Source organism: Triturus cristatus, chromosome 4_1 (genome assembly GCF_964204655.1).
Source record: "Triturus cristatus chromosome 4_1, aTriCri1.1, whole genome shotgun sequence".
NCBI lineage: Eukaryota > Metazoa > Chordata > Amphibia > Caudata > Salamandridae > Triturus > Triturus cristatus.
The window spans coordinates 377,626,589-377,647,221 of NC_140585.1; the positions used below are offsets into that span (position 1 = coordinate 377,626,589).

General features: G+C 49.2%; 1 protein-coding gene across 2 annotated transcripts in view; it reads right to left on the reverse strand.

Moving 5' to 3' along the window:
• Window positions 1–20,633, reverse strand: part of FBLN1 (fibulin 1) — an 852,642-nt gene that overhangs the window by 596,486 nt on the left and 235,523 nt on the right. For both annotated transcript variants that reach the window (XM_085652428.1, XM_085652429.1), the window contains exon 5: window positions 1,222–1,284. In XM_085652428.1, the coding sequence (XP_085508554.1) occupies window positions 1,222–1,284 (63 nt within the window). The remainder of the gene's footprint in view (window positions 1–1,221; window positions 1,285–20,633) is intronic.

The following is a 20,633-nucleotide window of genomic DNA, read 5'->3' on the forward strand; positions in this document are numbered from 1 at the left end:
GTCGACAGAGGAAGCGTAGATGAGCTCGTCGACGAGAGAGGCAGTTTCTGAGGTAAAAACTGCGCAGATGGAGTCTTAAGACGCCTGAGAATCAGATCTCGGGGGCGTCAATGAAACAGAGAGACTCCTGGGGGGGGGGGGGGGGAAATCACACCTCTTGAAGTAGAAGGTTGTGCAGAAATCTTTTCTCCATGATGTTTCTTCATCACCTTAGGTCTAGGAGAAACCTTTTGAGAGTCACAGGACCTTTTCAAAGAGGGAGCAGTTTGGATGGAAGATACACTCTCCACATCAGAAACAGGATTTTCTGAAGTTTTTAACTTCTGTAGCCATAGAAGGAGACGCCCTTCTCTATCCTTCAAAGTTTTTTGTGAGAAGGTTCTACAAATTTTACAGTCTTTTACCTGATGTTCAGGGTATAAACAATAAATACATTTTTTGTGAGGATCTTCAGAATGAAGTCTCAGTTTACCACAGCTCCCACAAGGTCTGAAGAGGGACTTCTTGGTTGTATACATCATAGACTCAATCTTCTGTGAAGTATGAGAAGAAAAAACTGAGCAAGCTCAGGGAGACTCCCTTCACACGACGTGCGGTAGAAAATCTGAGAGCCTGAGTCTCTGGGGAGAGGGTTCTAGAGGGTGCGGACGCCTGATTGGCTGGTTTTGGCCTAGAACATAACGACAGTAATATGTTATAGAAGTGACAAGTCGTCTATCTATGAAAACTCTATGGTTTTTTCTTTCTTTTATGCCTAATAGGCTTATGTTATTACTACATTGTTTTGTTATGTACCGTGGGACTCCCACTTCGACGACGGGGAATATTCAAGCATGTGAATCTATGAAAGACACCCCAATACTGGAGAACTCCTATACGTGTGTTTTAGCTTCACAATGTCCTGCTTTACTTCTGGCACAATTCTTTTCTAGGAGAAGCCCCATTGAGTGCTTATATGAAGCTTAATTTGTGTAACTGGTCCGTATAATGATCTCTTGTGACAGCTTTTATTGCTCACCGTTCAGCCCAATGGAAATTGCAGCCGCCTGGGAAGAGCCAAAGTACTTAATTCCACCATTTGCTGAATGCACACCATTATAATTCATAAACGGAGAGGTAATCCACTGAGGTAGGGAGAATCTGATCTGACAATCCTTAACAATTATCTAAGGCATAACAAAAGAAAAACAAAAGAACACCAAGAAAAATAAATGAACTTACCTCTACAGTGATCATGAAGGTATTCGTCGTCATTACTGTCACGAACCACTGATGAATTCTTTTCTGCAAAGCAAAATAAATAAATCGATGTTTAATTCTTCTCCATTCAACCAAATATCACTGACATAACTTGGTAGGCAAAACAAATGTTACACCATCTATGAGATTGTGAAAAAAATTACTTTGAAATAAGTTTCATATTATGCAAAAGTATGCCAAATAATAATTTTAGGCTATGGTCTTCAATGAATGAATAAAAAAAGGCGTCAAGGCGCTTAAATCCTATCATATCATCATATTCATATCATCAACATAGTATGAACACCCGGTGGGCCCTAAACTGAAACTGTAACTGGTACCCTGTTCGGCCCCTGCACAGACAGGGATCGGTGCTCCCGCCATCAACCCCTGCACCTCCCCTCCCCGACTCTTCCCCGCGTCTGCAAAAACTTAGCACGACGATAAGTTAGGACATTGCTCTCCGACGTTAGTCTCACAAGGTCTATAATCCCAGATATGGTGCACTCCCCAGTTTACATGTCCCCAGTTCATTAATAGTAATTAGTTGGCCGCGCTTCAACGACCTGAGGGGCAACTCGCTCAGGGGATATGGATCCATATAGCAGCTCTCGTGTAATGCGGCATCCACAGCGCGCGTCAGTGGAGGTGGGCCCGGATACAGGATAGGGCAGGGCCCTTGATCCTCTAAGCCTGTGAGATCCGCTGACTATAATAGTAACATCTGTATACGATGGTCCAAGGGTACATGTTTACTGTAATTCCATAAGTGCATATATTTGCTATGTGTTTACTACAAATGCCAATAAAAAGTTATTTAAAAAAAAAAAAATCAACATAGGATGAGAACACAATCTTTGGCCCTATGGTCAGTTCCTTCGCAAAAAATGTGTATGGTGTGTTAGACCTGAGGCACATGTAATGGATCTAGTTTCTATAGACACACAGAAACTAAATTGTCGCTCACCTGTAAAAATAGTTTTGCAGCTTGAAGAATTGTCTGGGTTGACATGCTGTGCATTATTCCATTATCTAGTGATGGGGTCCAAAATACTTCTCTTAGTCTTCTTTTTTTGTTAGGAGTATTCTGTCCCGAGCACTGGAACTACTGTTTCAAGATTATCAGAATATATTTCAACCGGCAGACCATCTGGGCCAGCGGCTTTACCTCTACTCATTTTCTTAAGTTGTTCCTGTATTTCCCCCTTCCTAATTTCACTAGCTAAATAGATCTTATCAGATTCAGACAATTGGGGTAGATCTCTCAAATTAAGCCAGTCAGCAACCTCCTCCAGTCCGGGTCTAGTGTCCTCTTGATACAAAGCCAGCATAAACCCCCTGGCCTCTTCCTTAATCAGCTCGTCCTCTGATATCAATAATCCAGATTCTCTTTGTACCAACATCTTAATGTTGTTCCTGACCCTATCCGTCCTCGACTTCCATGCTAGGAGAGCACCACATTTTTCTCCACTTTTTTTTTTTTTTTTTTGGAAGACCTTTATTTTGCACAGTTGTGTCATCTTACAGTATACATTCGCCACCCACGGTGGCCAATCAAGGAGACATTAAGCAGATGCTTCCAGACATTATGACACAGCCATTCAGCCGGTAACCCAGGGGTCCGGCGGCGTTGTACATGTTGGCATTGTTACAGGCATTCGGTAAGTATCTTGATAAATTACAGGTCTATGGGTTTTGTGATTTTTCCCCTTAGTCTTAGTGTCGGTAACAGTGGTGGCGCAGTGTTCCAGCCCGCATCGCGGCTATTGCGGTCGTCGCCCAGGCCCTGATTGAGAATTGCCCTAATTGTCGTGGCTAATCGTAAACATGGGGGTCTCCGGGCGGTACAGCGTCAACGTCGTGTTCATAATGTTGGCCGGAGCACGGCAGTAGTGTTTCGGTATAGCTCACTGAGGCATGAAAGTTAACGCTTGAGTTCGGCGAGCCTAGCCCACAGCTTCGTAGGTAGGGTCCATGTGTGAGGTGTATGGCGTGCATCTGTCCCCCTAGCGCTGCGCCCCTGAGGTCGCCGGTTATCGGGGTTATGTCCAGTATTCAACTCAATGTGCCCTTGACCGGATCTCACCGAGAGACCACATTTTTCTCCATACTCAAAATTCTTTAGTCTGCTGACTTCCCACCTTTCCTTAGTGATCTTATCGCTCCTAGCTTTAAATGCTGCTTGTAATTCCAACAACTCTCTCTCTACTTTCGGAATACTCTCCCTGCCTTTCAAAGCAGCCAGCTGTAGATCTAATTCTTTCTCTTTTATAGCTTTAAGATCTTCTATTTCTTTTTTCTTGATGGTTTTCCTCCTATAAATCATTTGCGAACCCAACAATCCCCGTATGTAGGCCTTAAAGAACTCCCAAACAATTTGCACAGTAGAGGAACCAAGATTAAAATTTAAAAAATCAGTTATTCTTGCTTTTACCTCTACCTTCACTTTTTCATCCAGGAGGAGTGTTCTATCAAGTGTCCATCTATATTCGATATTCCTAGATCCTAGATAAAGTACAAGTTCGCCCACTGAATGATCCGAGATACCCACCGGGATATAACAGACCGATACAATATTTGCAAGCAGTACCTGATCAGCCAGAAAAAAATCTATTCTAGAAAATTGCTTGTACTTTTTGCTATAAAAAGAATACTCTCTTTTGGCTGCATATTTCGCTCTCCACAGGTCCTGTAGGTTAAAGTCCTTCATAATATTCCTCAGTGATGATACAGTTTTAGTTGGAGCACAATATTTGACCCTAGAGGTCCGGTCTAGCTGCCTATCAAAAACCAGATTAAAATCTCCCCCTAATATAACCGGGACTGGGTTCTGTAATAGGCTTGCACTAAGTTTTAAAATAGGACCTGGGTTGTTCGGGCCATAATACACTGAGCAGGTAAAGAATGAGTCACCTATAGAGAGGGTTGCCACGAGCCATCTGCCCGATTGATCAGTGTCCCATTTCTGGACTTAATTCCTCTGTTCGACCTGACAACAATTGCTACACCTCTTGTACACCCCTTCTGCCGTGAACATAGTACATTCTGTACCCACCCCAATTTACCGAAGACTTGTTCACATGCTTTAGCCTCTAAGTGTGTTTCCTGTAATAAATAGAGATGCGCTTCTGTACTTTTTAAATACTCACAAACCCTGGATTGTTTCTTCCCCCCCCCCCCCCCCCCTCTAGGCCGTTAACATTCCAGGAGAGGAATTTTATACCACTCAATCCACTCATGATCTACCCGCAACTACCATACATCTAGAGCTTTTAGCACGAAAGACAATTTTGCATCGTATGAGGACACTTTTTCCCAGTTTACCCACCCCTTTGTGGCCCCGCCCAAACCCTCCCATGATAATCTTGAAACAGTAGTTTCAGTGCTCAGGACACTCATTAACAGAATTCTTTTACAAGGGTATAGTATCCCTCCATCCTGGGCTGAAGCCACTATAACCCTGATAGCCAAGCAAAATAAAGACCCACAAAAATTTGAGTCTTACAGACCCATCTCACTGTTAAACTCAGACTTGAAGATCTTTTCTGGGATACTGGCCACTAGATTAGCCAGAACTATTAAAACAATCATACACACAGACCAGAGAGGGTTTTTTCCAGGGAGGCAGCTTAACTAACGAGTAGTTTCTTACCTGTCCGTGTAGTTTTGCAGCTTGAAGATCTTTCTGGATTCACTATGCTGTGCATTATTCCGCGATCTTGTGGTTGGGTCCGGATTCGTAGTCTTTTCTTTGTTTTTTTTTTGTTTTTTTTGTAGCCCAGGTGGGCGTCGACGACCACCATTTGGTGCACCTCCCGTGACGTCGTCGTGCTTCCTGCGGAAGTCCCACCTTTGGGGCGCCATCTTCGGGTTCTTTTTTCCTTTTTTTTTTTTTTTTCTTTTTTTTTTAACCCTAGGCGATAGATTAATTCTTCTTGTCCATTTTTCTGTAATTTGTCATTCCTTCTGATCTTTTCCATTTCACCCCGTCTTCCTCCAGCCTCATCTTCCTGGCGGAGGTGGGTGGGTTCGCTAGTGAATCCAGAAAGATCTTCAAGCTGCAAAACTACACCGACAGGTAAGAAACTATTAGTTTTGCAGCGTGAATCCTTCTGGATTCACTATGCTGTGCATAGACTTTGTAGCGGTTTTCCTAATTTTGTGGCGGCTGGGTGGTAGATGAGCGTTGGTCGTTGAAAATGTGTTGAAGCACCTTCTGTCCAACCTGTGCTTCCTTGTTCATCTGAATGTCCACGCAGTAGTGTTTCGTGAACGTGTGCACAGATGCACAAGTTGCCGCGAGGCATATGTCCTGGATGGGCGTGTTCGCCAGGAAGGCCACGGTGGCCCCTTTCTTCCTTGTGGAGTGAGCCTGAGGCCCATCCGCTAGCTCCTGTCCAGCCTGTTTGTGGCAGAATTGAATAGTGAGGGCAATCCACCTAGCGATGGTGCCCTTAGTCACTGGCCTACCCATGAAGCTAGTAGCAAAGGACACAAACAGCTGCTTCGACTTCCTGAGTTCCTTGGTTCTCTCAATGTAGTGCATCACCGCTCTTCTTGCGTCGAGGGTGTGCAGGGCCTATTCTGCGTTTGAAGTCGGGTTTTGGAAGAAACTTGGTATCTGAATACTCTGATTCATGTGGAACGCCGACACCACCTTGGGCATGAAGTGTGGGTCTGTTCTCAGGACTATTCTGTCCTTGTGAATCTGAATGTAGGGTTCCTGTAGTGTTAATGCTTGAAGCTCGCTCACCCTGCGTAGTGAGGTTATGGCCACCAGAAAGGCCGTTTTTATCGTCAACATCTGCAGCGTGGCCTTGTGAATGGGTTCAAACGGTGCCTTCATGAGCTCCGTCAGAACCACGTTCAGATTCCATGCCGGCGGCGGCAACCTTTTCGGGGGGGCCATCCTTTTGGCTCCTTCCATGAATCTCTTCACCACCTGTGAGGTGAAGAAACTTCCACCCTTTTCACCTCTGGTGTAGGCCACGATTGCCGCTAGGTGTACCCTTAGGGAGCTCGAGCAGAGGTTACTCTTTAGAAGGTGTGTGAGGTACCTCAGTACTGTTGAGTCTCTTGTCATTCTGTTTTGCAGGCCCTTTTTCCTGCACCACACAGTGAATCTCTTCCATTTTGCGCTGTAGCATTTTCGTGTAGTTGGTTTCCTTGTCTCCCGTAGCACTCGCATAGTGCTCGGAGGCAATCTTAGGTGTGCGAACTCTAGGTCTTCAGGAGCCATGCCGCCAGGTTGAGGGTCTCTGTCTCTGGGTGCAGGACCTCTCCGTTTTGCATTGAGAGCAGGTCCTTCCTCCTCTCGAACCTGTATGGATTGCCTTGTGCCATTTCTTGAATTTGTGAGAACCATGTCTGCCTCGCCCACTGCGGAGCCACTAGGATCAGAGTCATGTTGCTGGTTCTGCACTTGTCGAGCACTCTGTGCAACAGGGGTATCGGTGGAAAGGCGGAGGCAAATGTCCTCGACCAGCTTATCCATAGGGCATTTCCCTGGGATTGCTGATCTGGTTGCCTGGACGCAAAGCTTTGGCATTTTGCATTGTGGCGTGTTGCAAATAGGTCTATTGTGAGAGTTCCCCATCTCCGGAAGAGTTTCTCCGTTTCCTGGCCATTGAGCTCCCACTCGTGCGATGCCGAGGTCTGCCTGCTTAGCCAGTCTGCCTCCACATTGTCCTTCCCCGGTAGGTGAATTGCCAGTAGATCTATCCTGAGAGGTATGGCCCATCTCCAAATCTCCTGAGCTAGAGAGGAGAGAGGGAACGACTGTGTCCCCCCTTGTTTGTTGATGTAGAACATTGCCGTGGTGTTGTCTGTTTGAACCAACACCCTCTGGTTGTACAGGTGCCTCTGGAATGCCTTCAGGGCTAGCAGGATTGTTTTCAACTCGAGGTAGTTGATATGGCAAACCGCATCTGCTGGAGCCCACAGACCCCTCACTCTGAGTTTGTCCATGTGCGCTCCCCATCCCTTTTGCGATGCGTCCGTGGTAATGGTCACTGTTGGGATTGGTGGTGTCAGGCTTCTCCCTGCTGTCATGTTGTTTCTGTTCCACCAAGTTATCTCCTCCTGCACTGCGTGCGTAACAACCACTAGATCCTACCAACTTCCGTTTGCTTGTGACCATTGCTGTTGTAGCCATTCCTGGAATGGTCTCATGTGCAGGCGTACATTCGGCACCAGCTGGATACACGACGCCATCATCCCCATCATCTTGCTCAGAGCCCTCACTGTCAGAGCTCGCCCCTTCTGGTAGAGCCGCGTCTCCTTCAGTAGTGCATCTGTCCTCCTGTCGCTGGGCACTACTGTACTGTTGAGGGAGTTGATTTTCGCCCCCAGGAAAATCTTCACCTGTTCCGGTTCCAGCGATGACTTGCCCCAGTGGATCGAGAACCCCAGATTCGTGAGGGTGTCTGTTACGCGTTTTGCGTGCCTCTCGCACTTCTCGCGTGAGTTTGTCTTGACCAGCCAGTCGTCTAAGTAGGGGTAGACATGGATTCCCTGTCTTCGTAGGTGGGCCGCGACCGCCGACAGGCATTTTGTAAAGACCCTTGGTGCCGATTTTAATCCGAAGGCCAGGGTTGTGAACTGGTAGTGTTCCTGTTCGATGTTGAATCTTAGAAGGCCCTTGTGTCTTCTGTTTATTGGGATGTGAAGGTAGGCATCCTTGAGGTCCACGGTGACCATGAAGTCCCCGTCTCTTATTTGGGGCAGTACCTCCTGCAGCGAAGTCATTTTGAACTTCTGCGTTCTGATGAACTTGTTTAGGTAACGCAGGTCCAGGATGGGTCTGAGGTTTCCGTCTACTTTCGGGACCACAAAGTAGTTTGAGTAGACCCCTTTGTTGCGTTCTCTGAACGGCACTGCCTCTATGGCTCTCTTTTCTAGAAGTTTCCGTGTTTCTTCTCTGAGTAGTGCCAGTTCTTGGGCCGATCTCTGTCTTCCCTTTGGTTTCCTGTTTGGAGGTCTTTTCTCCAACTCTACGCAGTATCCGTACTGCATGATGTTCCGTATCCACTTGTCTGTGGTTATACGCCGCCACTCCTGAAGGTAGAACCTCAGTCTTCCGCCTACTGGTGTTGTATGCTCGTAGGCTTTTGAATATTCTCTTCCCCCTGATGTTACTTTTTTGCGCCTCACCCTTGGGGGCATGACGAGGGTAGGCGTCCTCTTGCGTGCTGAGTCCCTTTGATGAGGGCTGTTCGCCCCCTCTCCTCCTTTGGCCACGTCCGTTCTCTCTCCCGCGAAAGGACTGGCCCCGAGGTTGGTACTGCCAGTTTTGCTTCTGCTGACCTTGTCCGTGACTTTCGCCCTGCTGACCCTGCTGGAACGTCTGGTGCGACGGCCCCTGCTGGCTTCCTCCCCTACCGTAGGGTCTCCTCGAGGGATTGCCTCGCCTCATTCCCCTCAGCTGTAGGGCCCCCATGGACCTCGCCGTTTCGTTTTCTTTTTTCAGCTGGATGAGCTTCTCGTCCACTGTTGCTCCAAACAGTGTCTCTCCGTTGAAGGGGGTGCCAAGGATGTTGTTCTGCACCTCCGGTTTGAATCCCGAGATTCTTAGCCATGCATGCCTTCTCTCGGTGACCCCTATGGCCATGAGTCTTGCTGAAGTCTCTGCCCCGTCCAACGACGTCTTTTGTAACGCCCTGAACGTCTCAGGATCGTTTAACAGACACGATAATGAGAACGCAACCACTTGTGAAGGTTTAGTTATTTTAATGAAGGCAAAAATAATACAAGGAATAAACAAAGGTTATAGTCACTGGAATCCTCCAGGCTAAGTACGTTACCAGCCCACAGCACGGATGGTCCTAACCGTCCTCTGCATATACGCCGATCCCGGCGTATGCCAACAGAGGGCAGAAATGAAATGGCCGACAATGCCAATCGGTAGGCTATGAGGGGCACGAAGAGTGTTGGGGTGAATCGAGGAGTCAGGGAAACACCCAGCCGGGGTCTCTACCTGAAGGGAGCAGCCGCTCAACCTCTTCCTCAGACTGCACCGGGACGCGGAGTCACCTCCTGGTGATGCGTCACCGATACCCCAATCACAAGCAAAGAAGACTGAACCGAGAGCAGCCGCTCGATCGATCCTGTGGACTTCCGAGTCTGTAACGCGGCAAACACCTCCTGGTGTGCGTTACAGCTGGCAGTCCCTGTATCTCTGGTCGGGCTGGGAGTTACGACTCCAACCAGCAAAAGCGCCACTGCGCTTTGACTCAGCCGAGTCAAAAAGCGAAGCTCAATGGTTATCCGGTAGAGCTTCCGGGTCCTTCACAGGTGACGATGGGGCAAGACACGGCCCAGGGAGTAACGACTCGACCTACCTCCGTTCTTGCCTTACTGGAGCACCACTCCGGAACACTGCTCTTCACTAAGCAGGTACGTCGGTGTACACACAATATCCGACAGCGTTGTACCTCCCGGTTCCTCCCTTTATAGGGCGTGTTTTCCTTGAGTTATGTAACAGCTCTCCTGTTTACATAAGGGCGTGTTTTCCTTGAGTTATGTAACAGCTCTCCTGTTTACATAAGGGCGTGTTTTCCTTGAGTTATGTAACAGCTCTCCTGTTTACATAAGGGCGTGTTTTCCTTGAGTTATGTAACAGCTCTCCTGTTTACATAACCTCTCAACCGCTAAGCATCCTGGGAGATGTAGTCCGTTTTCGCTGGTTACCGTTTTCCTCCCCTCGCATGACAGGAATTCTTGACAGTACATCCTCCCTCTCAGCGGCTCCCCACGGGTCCAGCGCTGGCAGGAAAACGCCGATGGAACAAGGAGACCAAGCGCGGAGCATGAACCCCTTCAGCCGGTTCCCATGACTGCTCCTCCGGGCCATAGCCTTTCCACGCAACCAGGTACCACAGCTTCCCCCTGCGCCATTTGGACGCCCGTATGCCCGACACTTCATACTCCACCTCCGACTCCACGCATACCGGCCTAGGTGTCCCAGACGGCTTGGAGGGTGCTGGTTTGAGCAATGATACATGAAAGACAGGGTGTATCCGCAATGACTGGGGCAAGCACACCTTCACGTTCACGGGACCCATACACTTGGTAATTCGATAGGGGCCCATGTACTTGGGATGGAACACACTGTTCTTTCGAAACCTCATGTTTCTTGTGGATATCCAGACGTAGTCTCCAGTGCGGTACAGTGGCCCGGGCCTTCTCTTCCTGTCTACCGCAGCCTTGTATCTTCTCTTGGCCTCTATTAGGACAGCCCTTGAGCGCATCAACGTGTCTTTTATGTGTGCCACCCTGTCCGCTGTGGCGGGAATCCTGTCCTCTCTGAACGGATGTAGAAATGGCAAGAACCTGGGATGTTGGCCATAGTTGCTATAGAACGGAGATGACTGTGTGGAGCTGTGAGTGGCGTTGTTATAGGCTATCTCTGCAACCCATAGCAAGTCGACCCATTCTTCCCTGCCCTGGTCCACAAAACATCGCAGGTACTGTTTGAGCGTTTGGTTCAGGCGCTCGGTTTGGCCGTCCGTTTGAGGGTGGTAGCTGGTGGACAGGGCGGTCTTAACATGCAGCGCAGTGCACCAAGTCTTCCAGAATTGCGCAGTAAACTGCGACTCCCGGTCCGACACGATCACCCCAGGTAATCCATGCAGTCGTACCACATTCTTTAGGAGTAGTGACGCCAATTCCCCGGCCGTAGGGACTCTCTTGCAGGGGATGAAGTGCCCCATTTTAGTCAAGTAATCCACCACCACCAGTATTGCCGTCATCCCCTGGTCTACCGGTAGGCCCACCACGAAGTCCAGTGATATGCTATCCCATGGTCTATCCGGGGTCGGAAGTGGATGTAAGAGCCCTTGTAAGGCCATGGTCGGCCTTCATGGTAGCACACGTAGGACACTCCTGTCCCCACCTCCTGACATCCACTCTCATGGTTGGCCACCAGAAATGCCGTCCCATGCTAGCCACCGTTTTTTCAAAGCCCAAATGACCTGCGCATGGAGAGTCATGGCACCAGATGAATGCTTGTTTCCTTAGCCTAGGCGTGGGTATCAATAGGCACCTGCCCTTCAGGGGTATCCCGTCCTTCAGCTGCCATTCTCTGTGACTGAGGAGCCACCTCCGCCATGCGAATGACCTGATCCCTCTCTTTATTCCCCTCAGGAAAGTATCCGGTTGGATAACCCCCAATACCATCCTCGGGGAAATGATGGAATGCTCGGTCGCAGGCAATGGTTCCTTAACTGCAGATTGACGGGACAGGGCGTCCGCCTTCCGGTTTTCCGTCCCCGGCCGATATGTGATGCGGAAGTTGAACCCCGCAAAGAAGATCATCCACCGCAGCTGTCTGGGAGAAAGGTGTCTTGTGGCCGTCATGAACTGTAGGTTCCGATGGTCCGTGTACACCGATACCACATGTCTTGCCCCCATCAACCAATGCCTCCATTCGGTGAAGGCGTCCTTGATTGCGAGAAGCTCCTTCTCCGCAATATGGTAGTTGCGTTCGGCGTCGTTGAGTTTGCGGGACATGTACGCAACGGGATGAAGCACCCCTGTGTCGTGGTTGCGTTGGGACAAGATAGCCCCCAGCGCCACATCCGATGCGTCCGCTTCCACCACGTAGGGGAGATCCGGATCGGGGTGAGCCAACACCGGCGCCTTACCAAAGGCGCTTTTCAGGGCCTCAAAGGCTGTGTTCGCTTCAGGGGACCAGACAAACTCCTTGGACTTCCTCAGTAGCTGTGTGATTGGGGCCACCAATCCTGAAAATCCATCTATAAACCGCCTGTAAAAGTTGGCGAAGCCAATGAAACTTTGGACGTCCTTCACGCTTTGGGGCACCGGCCATTCTTTCACCGCCTTGATCTTTCGTTCTGCCATCTCCTGTCCCTCTGGACTCAGCATCACTCCGAGGAATTCCACGGATGTGACGTGGAAGTCACACTTGCTGAGTTTACAAAACAGCATGTTTTCCCTCAGCTTTTGGAGCACAGCTTTGACGTGGTGTACGTGCTCCTCCACACTAGACGAATATATGAGGATGTCGTCGATATATACGACCACGTAGATATCCAACTCCTCTCTGAATACCTCATTCAAAAAGTACTGAAAGGCTGCCGGGGCGTTGCACAGACCGAACGGCATGACGAGGTACTCAAAAAGGCCGAACCTGGTCTTAAAGGCGGTCTTCCACTCGTCTCCGTCCCTCATGCGCACCAGATGGTATGCCCCTTTCAAATCCAACTTGGTGTAGATACGAGCTTTCTTGACCTGTTCCAGAAGTACACTGATGAGAGGCAAGGGGTACCGATTCTTTACGGTTATCGCATTCAATGCCCTAAAGTCCACACAGGCTCTCAGCTCCCCATTAGCCTTCGGGATGAAGAAGAGTGGCGAGGCGGCCGGAGACTTGGACGGGCGGATGAATCCTAGCTTGAGGAGTTTATCCAGGTACCCCCGGAGATGCACGTTTTCAGGCTCCGTCAGGGCATACAGCCTGCCGCTGGGAACGCTGGCCCCTGGCACCAGGTCGATCTGGCAGTCAAACTGTCTATGTGGTGGTAGCACTTCCGCCTTCACCTCATCAAATACATCCTCAAAACTGTGATAAGCCTGGGGGAGAGCCACATCTTTTTCTGCCGCTGTAGCCACCGTCTGACTCCCGCTCTCATCTGCGTCAAGGGATTCCGTTCTTATTCCACAATGCAGGATGCAAGACGGTGACGTCAGTTCGATGCGATGTGTTGGACAATCCACAGAGGGGTTGTGTTTCTGTAGCCACGGCAATCCCAATATGACGCCATATTGGGGCGCTCGGATGATGTTAAAATCGATTTGTTCCAAATGGTTCCTCCCACATCTCATCGGAAGGACCCCCGTGTGCTGCCCGATGGGCCCCGTCACCAATCGCCTTCCGTCTACAGCATAGACGTCTTCGGGTACAGCTTTGGGAAGAAGCACTAGCCCTAGCCTGCATGCCTCGTTGTGGTCCATAAACATGCCAGTGGCCCCTGAATCCACCATGGCCACTACGGGTATCCACTGGTCATGCACTCCCACGTGCACCGTGAGAAACAGGTGTCATTGTCCCTTAGTGACCGAGTTGGAAAGTGAAGGGATGGATGAGTGACTCCGAGATGCCCCTTCTTTGGTCTGGGAGTCCTCTAGTTTTCCGCCGGTACGTCCACCACGGCTGTTACCGACCGGTTGGCCCGATAACGTGACGTCTTCGGTTTGGCAGGGCATTCACGTACGTAGTGGCCTTTTTTGCCACAATATAGGCACAATCCTTGTTTACGGCGTGACTCTTTCTCCGTGGCTGTGAGGCTCGCTCGTATTGCGCCGATGTCCATGGGTTCTCCCTTGGATGCGGTGGCAGTTTCAGGACTTCCCACTGTCACATAGGATGGAAGGGATTTTCCTTTTCTCCCATGATCCCCCTTTCTTTCACTTAGCCTGTGTTCCAGCCGTAATACCAGGTTGATAAGGCCCTCACATGTCTTGGGTTGTGGGTCAATATGAGCCACGGCGTCCTTGAGCTCATCGCACAGCCCGTGATGGAAGAGCGCCGTCTGTTTAGCAACAGGCCACTTGGTTTCCGCAACCAGCCTTCGGAACGCGTTGAGATACTGCACCAGGTCGTTGGATCCCTGTCTCAACTCAAGCATTTCGCGGTCCGCCGTGTACGAGTCAGCCCTTCTGTCGAAGACCTTCAGGAATTCCTCGCGAAAAGCACCCCAATCACATAAGATGGGGTCGTCCCTGCTCACCAGAGGTACGGCCCATTGTGCCGCGTTTCCAGCCAAATAGGATATAAGGAAAGCCACACGAGCCTGACTCGTGGGGGAACGCCCTTGGTTTGCACGATAAATGTAGCGCCACTTGTGTGAGGAATACCTGCACTGTGTTAGGATCCCCACTGTACCTCTCTGGTGTTGCCAAGGGGACGGCTACCGGCATTTCCACTACTACCGCAGGGGTCTGGTTCGTGAGGGAGGTGCTGGGCATGAGCGGGTCCAATTGGATAGCATCCAGTCTGGCTTTTACATCGGCTGTTTCTTGCCTGGAGGCAGCCAATTCAATTTGCACGGTCGCTAAAGCAGCCAGCACATCATCAAGTGTTGCCATGTCTGTTATCGACCGGGAGACAGTTAGTGTTATTACGGTCGGATATTTTGTAACGCCCTGAACGTCTCAGGATCGTTTAACAGACACGATAATGAGAACGCAACCACTTGTGAAGGTTTAGTTATTTAATGAAGGCAAAAATAATACAAGGAATAAACAAAGGTTATAGTCACTGGAATCCTCCAGGCTAAGTACGTTACCAGCCCACAGCACGGATGGTCCTAACCGTCCTCTGCATATACGCCAATCCCGGCGTATGCCAACAGAGGGCAGAAATGAAATGGCCGACAATGCCAATCGGTAGGCTATGAGGGGCACGAAGAGTGTTGGGGTGAATCGAGGAGTCAGGGAAACACCCAGCCGGGGTCTCTACCTGAAGGGAGCAGCCGCTCAACCTCTTCCTCAGACTGCACCGGTACGCGGAGTCACCTCCTGGTGATGCGTCACCGATACCCCAATCACAAGCAAAGAAGACTGAACCGAGAGCAGCCGCTCGATCGATCCCGTGGACACACCTCCTGGTGTGCGTTACAGCTGGCAGTCCCTGTATCTCTGGTCGGGCTGGGAGTTACGACTCCAACCAGCAAAAGCGCCACTGCGCTTTGACTCAGCCGAGTCAAAAAGCGAAGCTCAATGGTTATCCGGTAGAGCTTCCGGGTCCTTCACAGGTGACGATGGGGCAAGACACGGCCCAGGGAGTAACGACTCGACCTACCTCCGTTCTTGCCTTACTGGAGCACCACTCCGGAACACTGCTCTTCACTAAGCAGGTACGTCGGTGTAAACACAATATCCGACAGCGTTGTACCTCCCGGTTCCTCCCTTTATAGGGCGTGTTTTCCTTGAGTTATGTAACAGCTCTCCTGTTTACATAAGGGCGTGTTTTCCTTGAGTTATGTAACAGCTCTCCTGTTTACATAAGGGCGTGTTTTCCTTGAGTTATGTAACAGCTCTCCTGTTTACATAACCTCTCAACCGCTAAGCATCCTGGGAGATGTAGTCCATTTTCGCTGGTTACCGTTTTCCTCCCCTCGCATGACAGGAATTCTTGACATCTTTATACAGGAGTTGGCGATGTTCTTGCCTTCGTCTATCAGGTGTGAGGCTCTCTGGTGGTATTCTTCGGGGAGGGGCTTTACTAGCTCCCCCATCTCGTCCCAGTGCTGGTACTGGTGTCTATTGAGGAGTGCATTGGAATTCGCCATGCGCCAGTGCATTGCGGCGTTCCTCTCGACCTTTCTTCCTGTGAGGTCTATCCTCCTGCTCTCCTTATCAGGTGGTGGGCCCGAAGTTGCTGGTACGTTGGCCCTTCTCCTGGCCGTGGAAGCTATGATGGAGTCGGCGGTCACGCTACCCTTGATGTAAGGAGGGTCCAGGGAAGAGTGCTTATATTTCTTCTCTGTCCTGGGCGTGATCGACCGGCAGGTCGCTGGTTCCTTGAAGGCTTCTCTCCCCTGATTCATCACACTTTGTAGCATGGGGAGGAACTGGCTCCTTGTCTGGATGGGGAGCAGGGTCTCGAGGAGAAAATCGGCTTTCGGCTTCTCCTCGTCGAGTTTGACGCCGAAGGCTGTTGCTGTGCTCCTGACCACCATATTGTACACCCCGATGTCGTCGGGTGGCGAAGGCCTCGAAGGGTACGTGTCCACGGGCTCCTCCGGGTTTTCGGTGTCGAGATCCTGCCATTCGATGTCGTGGCTGGTAGATGGCGCCGAGTCGTAGAACGACTGTTGGTCTTCTTCCTCAGCTTCACCATCATAATAGGGCTCTTCTTCCTCTTCGAGATCCCTTGTTAGTCCTTCGGTGTCGAATTCGTCCTCGACCTCGACGACGTCCGCCGATGAAACCGTTGGAATCTTGGAATTCCTTCATCTTGGCGTCGAACTCCTTCTTCCTTTGAAGGATGTTCTCCATTTCGGCCTCGAGCCGCCTCTTCTTTTTCTCCATCTCGGAGATGCTTTCGGCGTCGACCGCGGGTCTTTTCGATGAAACTTGCGTCGACGTCGACCGTTCTTTCAGTGTCGATCGGCCCGTTTCCTGGGTTGTCTTCGACGACCCTTGCTTTTCGGCGTCTTTCGGCACCAGGGAGTCCTTTTCTAAGGATCCGCTCGGCCTCTTGTCCATGGTTCCCCCTTTGGTCGTCGAAGTTTTCGGCGCCGGGGCTCCCTTCGTGGACTTAGACTCTGATTTTCTCGAGTCACCCTCGTGTTTTCGAGGCACTTTCTGTTTTGCGCTCGACGATTCTCTTACCTCGTGTTCTTTTTTCTTGTCGGTCTCTACGACCGTGAAGTTTTCGGCTGTCTCGGCGACGTTGTCCTCGTCGTCCGTGGAGAGGCCCAGATCGTAGAGCGACGGGGCCTTACCCTTGCCATCCATGCTGGTGTTGGCTCTTCTCTGTCGATCTCTCACACTGAGCGTCTTCGGCGCGAAGGCTGAGCAGGCGTTGCAGTCCTTACTCTGGTGTTCGACCGGTAGGCAGAGGTTGCAGACCGGATGCTGGTCCTTCTGCGCGAATTTGTGGTGGCAGTTTGGGCAGAACTTGAATGGCGTCTTGTCCATTGCGCTCAGGGCCTCTGAGTGCGCATTCTCCAAGGTCGTCGAAGAAAAAGGGCGCTGAACCTCCTTTCTTCGCGCTCCTGATGAAAACTCTTCCTTTCCTGTGATATCCTCTAGTATTTATCGACGAAACTCGCTTTTCTTTCTTCTTCCTTCGAGTGTAATTCTGGAGCTTCCCGATGACGATCCAGACCCAACGGCGGAAAAAAGAATCTGAAGATGGCGCCCCAAAGGTGGGACTTCCGCAGGAAGCACGACGACGTCACGGGAGGTGCACCAAATGGTGGTCGTCGACGCCCACCTGGGCTACAAAAAAAAAAAAAAAAAAAAACAAAGAAAAGACTACGAATCCGGACCCAACCACAAGATCGCGGAATAATGCACAGCATAGTGAATCCAGAAAGATTCACGCTGCAAAACTTACGTTTCAGGTAATAGGGGCAATAGATTATGCAGAGGAGAGGGGGCTGCCTCTTGCTATCATAGCAATCGACGCAGCCAAAGCGTTTGATCAGGTGGGGGCATCTCTGGGCTACCATGATGAGGTTCGGCTTCCCTTCGATTTTTATCGAAGCCGTTGAATCCTTATATCGGAACCCTCGAGCAAAGGTTTTAGTGAATAGTGGCCTATCAGAATGGTTTAACATTTCTAGAGGTACTATGCAGGGATGCCCCCTGTCCCCTTTATTGTTCGACGTTTATATAGAGCCTTTTGTCTGTACACATAGAAGGGATAGTACAATCGCACCCTTTAAAATTGGAGAGTTAGCGCTTAAAACTGCCCTGTATGCGGACGGCCTCCTCTTGTACACTAACCATGTAGAGGCAATCCTGCGGCTCTTTGAATTGGCGGAGGAATTTGGAAGAGTATCTGGATATAAAATCAATAAGGAGAAAACAGACATAATGGGCTGGAACAATTGAATCCCTATAGAGGGGGCTAAACAAAAAATTCGATATCTCGGAATACATCTAACCCAAAAATTGGCTGATATCCCAAAAACTAGTTGGCAGAGAGTTGTGAAGGAAGCATGTAAGTTAAAGTCAAGATGGGGAAGCCTTCCACTCAATATCTACGGGAGAGTAAATCTTGTTAAAATGACTATCCTCCCCAAAATAACTTTTCTTTTTAATTCTATCCCTCTATCATTTAATTCTAAAGATATCGCTAGCTTTCAAGGGAAGATTGGACCGTTTATATGGGCCACAAAATCACCTAGGATTGCCTGGAAGAAACTGAGGAGAGGATTGAATGTAGGTGGCTTGGCCTTACCCGACTTATTTGTATATTGCCAAGCCTTTCATTTTAAAAATTTCAGAATATTGGCCAATAAGTTGGACTTTTCTTCACAGGGCCGCTTTTTCCAGGCAATGTTACATGACCAGCCACAGGGTTTGGAGTTTTTCCCTCTTCAAATTTGGGGACCAAAAATTCTTTAAAAAGGTCCGCCTTACGATCCTACAGGCGGCGCTTAAAAATTGGGGATACATTCGGAAAGCATTGGGGATACCTTATTATAACATATATGCTCCGATCTGGGACTCCCCTGGCACTCCCGAATGTCTTTTAGATCCATTGTCTCAGCCACTTAAAGTAGCAGGGATTAAAACATGGGGCGACCTATGTCTTGACTCTAGGCTTATGGACTGGGAGTCCCTTGTAAATGTAACCAACAGGTCCCTAACCAGATTTAAGTTTTACCAACTGTCTGCGTGGTTGGCAAGACAATCATGGGGGTCTGCAGCGGACATCCCGATCTTAGATTCCATTTGCAGGGGGGGAGGCTGGAAATGTGAGGTCTCCTTCTGGTACAAGATACTTATTGGGGTGAAGGATTGCTTAGATTCCGAGGTAGGGAAACTTTGGGGCAACGATTTAATAGGGAGCATGAAGGAGGTACAGAAAATTTGGACGGATGCATTATCAATGTCTCAGAGAGTAATTAAACCTGCTAATCTGAGGAGGAACCATCTGTTTACAGCCTATAGGGTTTATTGGACACCGGCTAAACTATCCAGGGTAGCGTCAGATAATTATCATTGCCCCAGGTGTAAACATCCAGCAGCAGACGATCAACATATGTTTATGGACTGCCCAAAGATTTCTAGCTATTGGATGGCTATATGTAGCTTTTTAGAGGAGGTTCTATCAACACCGATCATATGTTGTCCTAGACTGGTTTTTTTTGGTCTTCCACCGGGGTATGGGATGAACGACGCTTCACAATTTGTGTTTTATGTGATAGTTATAGCCAGGAGAGAAATCTGTAGAGAATGGAAGTCAGAGGCCCCACCCAGATTTGCGGACTGTTTAAAAAACATCATGATGATTAGTCAGTCAGACATGGCCTGTGACGAAGCGAGTTCCAATATGATCTGGTCCGCACTAGTGGCCTGGGTGAAGAAATAATAATATCGGTCCAATGATTATGCCAGAGGTTTGTGGTCCGGTCCTCCCTAGTACTTACTATGGTTTATCGAAGGGAACGGGAGTTGGACAAGGAGACAGCCTACCTCTGGGTGAACCCTGTTTGCAGCACGCAGACCCCGGGGGCGGAAATCGAGCTTGTTTGTGTGAAAGGCACGGAGAGTTCTCATCTAGAGCAAACATAATTTGGTGGCATGTATGAGGACAACATAAAAAAACAACAAAAAACAAAAAAAGGAGTATTCTGTCCCCATTTGGTAGTATCTTCATGCCCTTATGATGTCAGATGTGAGCCCCAAAAGCCTCTGTGCATGGTCATCTTTAAATTCTTTTCCTCGCTTTGGGAACTTTTCTGATGTCCTTCTTGGCTTTGTGCTGATTTCAAACTCAAGCGGTTTTAATTCTATCTTAATTCAATCAGTTGTCTAGGTATGGATATAGGTGTATCTGCTGCCTTCTCAGATGTGCTGCTATAGCAGCCAATCATTTTTTCAACACCCTGGGTGCTGATTTTATGCCAAATGGGAACACCTGGAATTGATAGTGTGCGGGAATCACAAAACAGAGAAGGAGTCTCTTGTGCTTGTTGTTCAGGGGTGCGTGCAGGTAGGTGTCTTTCAGGTTTATTGTTGCCAAATAGTCCTTTCTCCACAGTCACGAAATGACTTACTGTAATGTTGTCATCTTGATCCTTTGTGTTTTTATGAACTTGTTTAGGAAGCGAAGATCCAGAATAGAGCAACCTGTCCGGTTTTGGAACCAGGGCGCACCGAGTAGATTGGCTGTTTGATCTTTGTAGGTGGTTTATTTCTTGTTTTCGCCGGAGTTCCTCTTCTTCCTGCTGTAGACAGAACAGTTGGTCTTTTGTATGGGACTTTCCCTTCAATTCTATGCTGAGGGGATTTTTAAAGAATTCTATATGGTAACCATGTTGGATGATGTTGAGTATCCATTTGTCTGAGGTTATGTCCCTCCAGTCCTGGAAGAACCCCCATATATTACCCCCTAGCGGGACTGTTGCAGTGTTAAGTCACTTGTTGAGGAGCCCCCTTCTCAGGAGGGTTGGTTGTTTCCTCTTTCTCTGCCCCGGAAGGATAGTCACTGGGTTGTAGAGAACTGTCACTGTAGTGGTTTTGGTTGCTGTGATCCTATCAGCTGGTACGAAGACTGTGGTGTAGAAAATCAGGAAGCTTCCCCTCCCTGATGGACCTCATGGGAGTCAAACACCATGTGGCTGGCCACAGAACTGTAGTGCCTCCATGGCCTTTGCTGTCTCATTATTCTATATTTGCTGGAGTGTCTC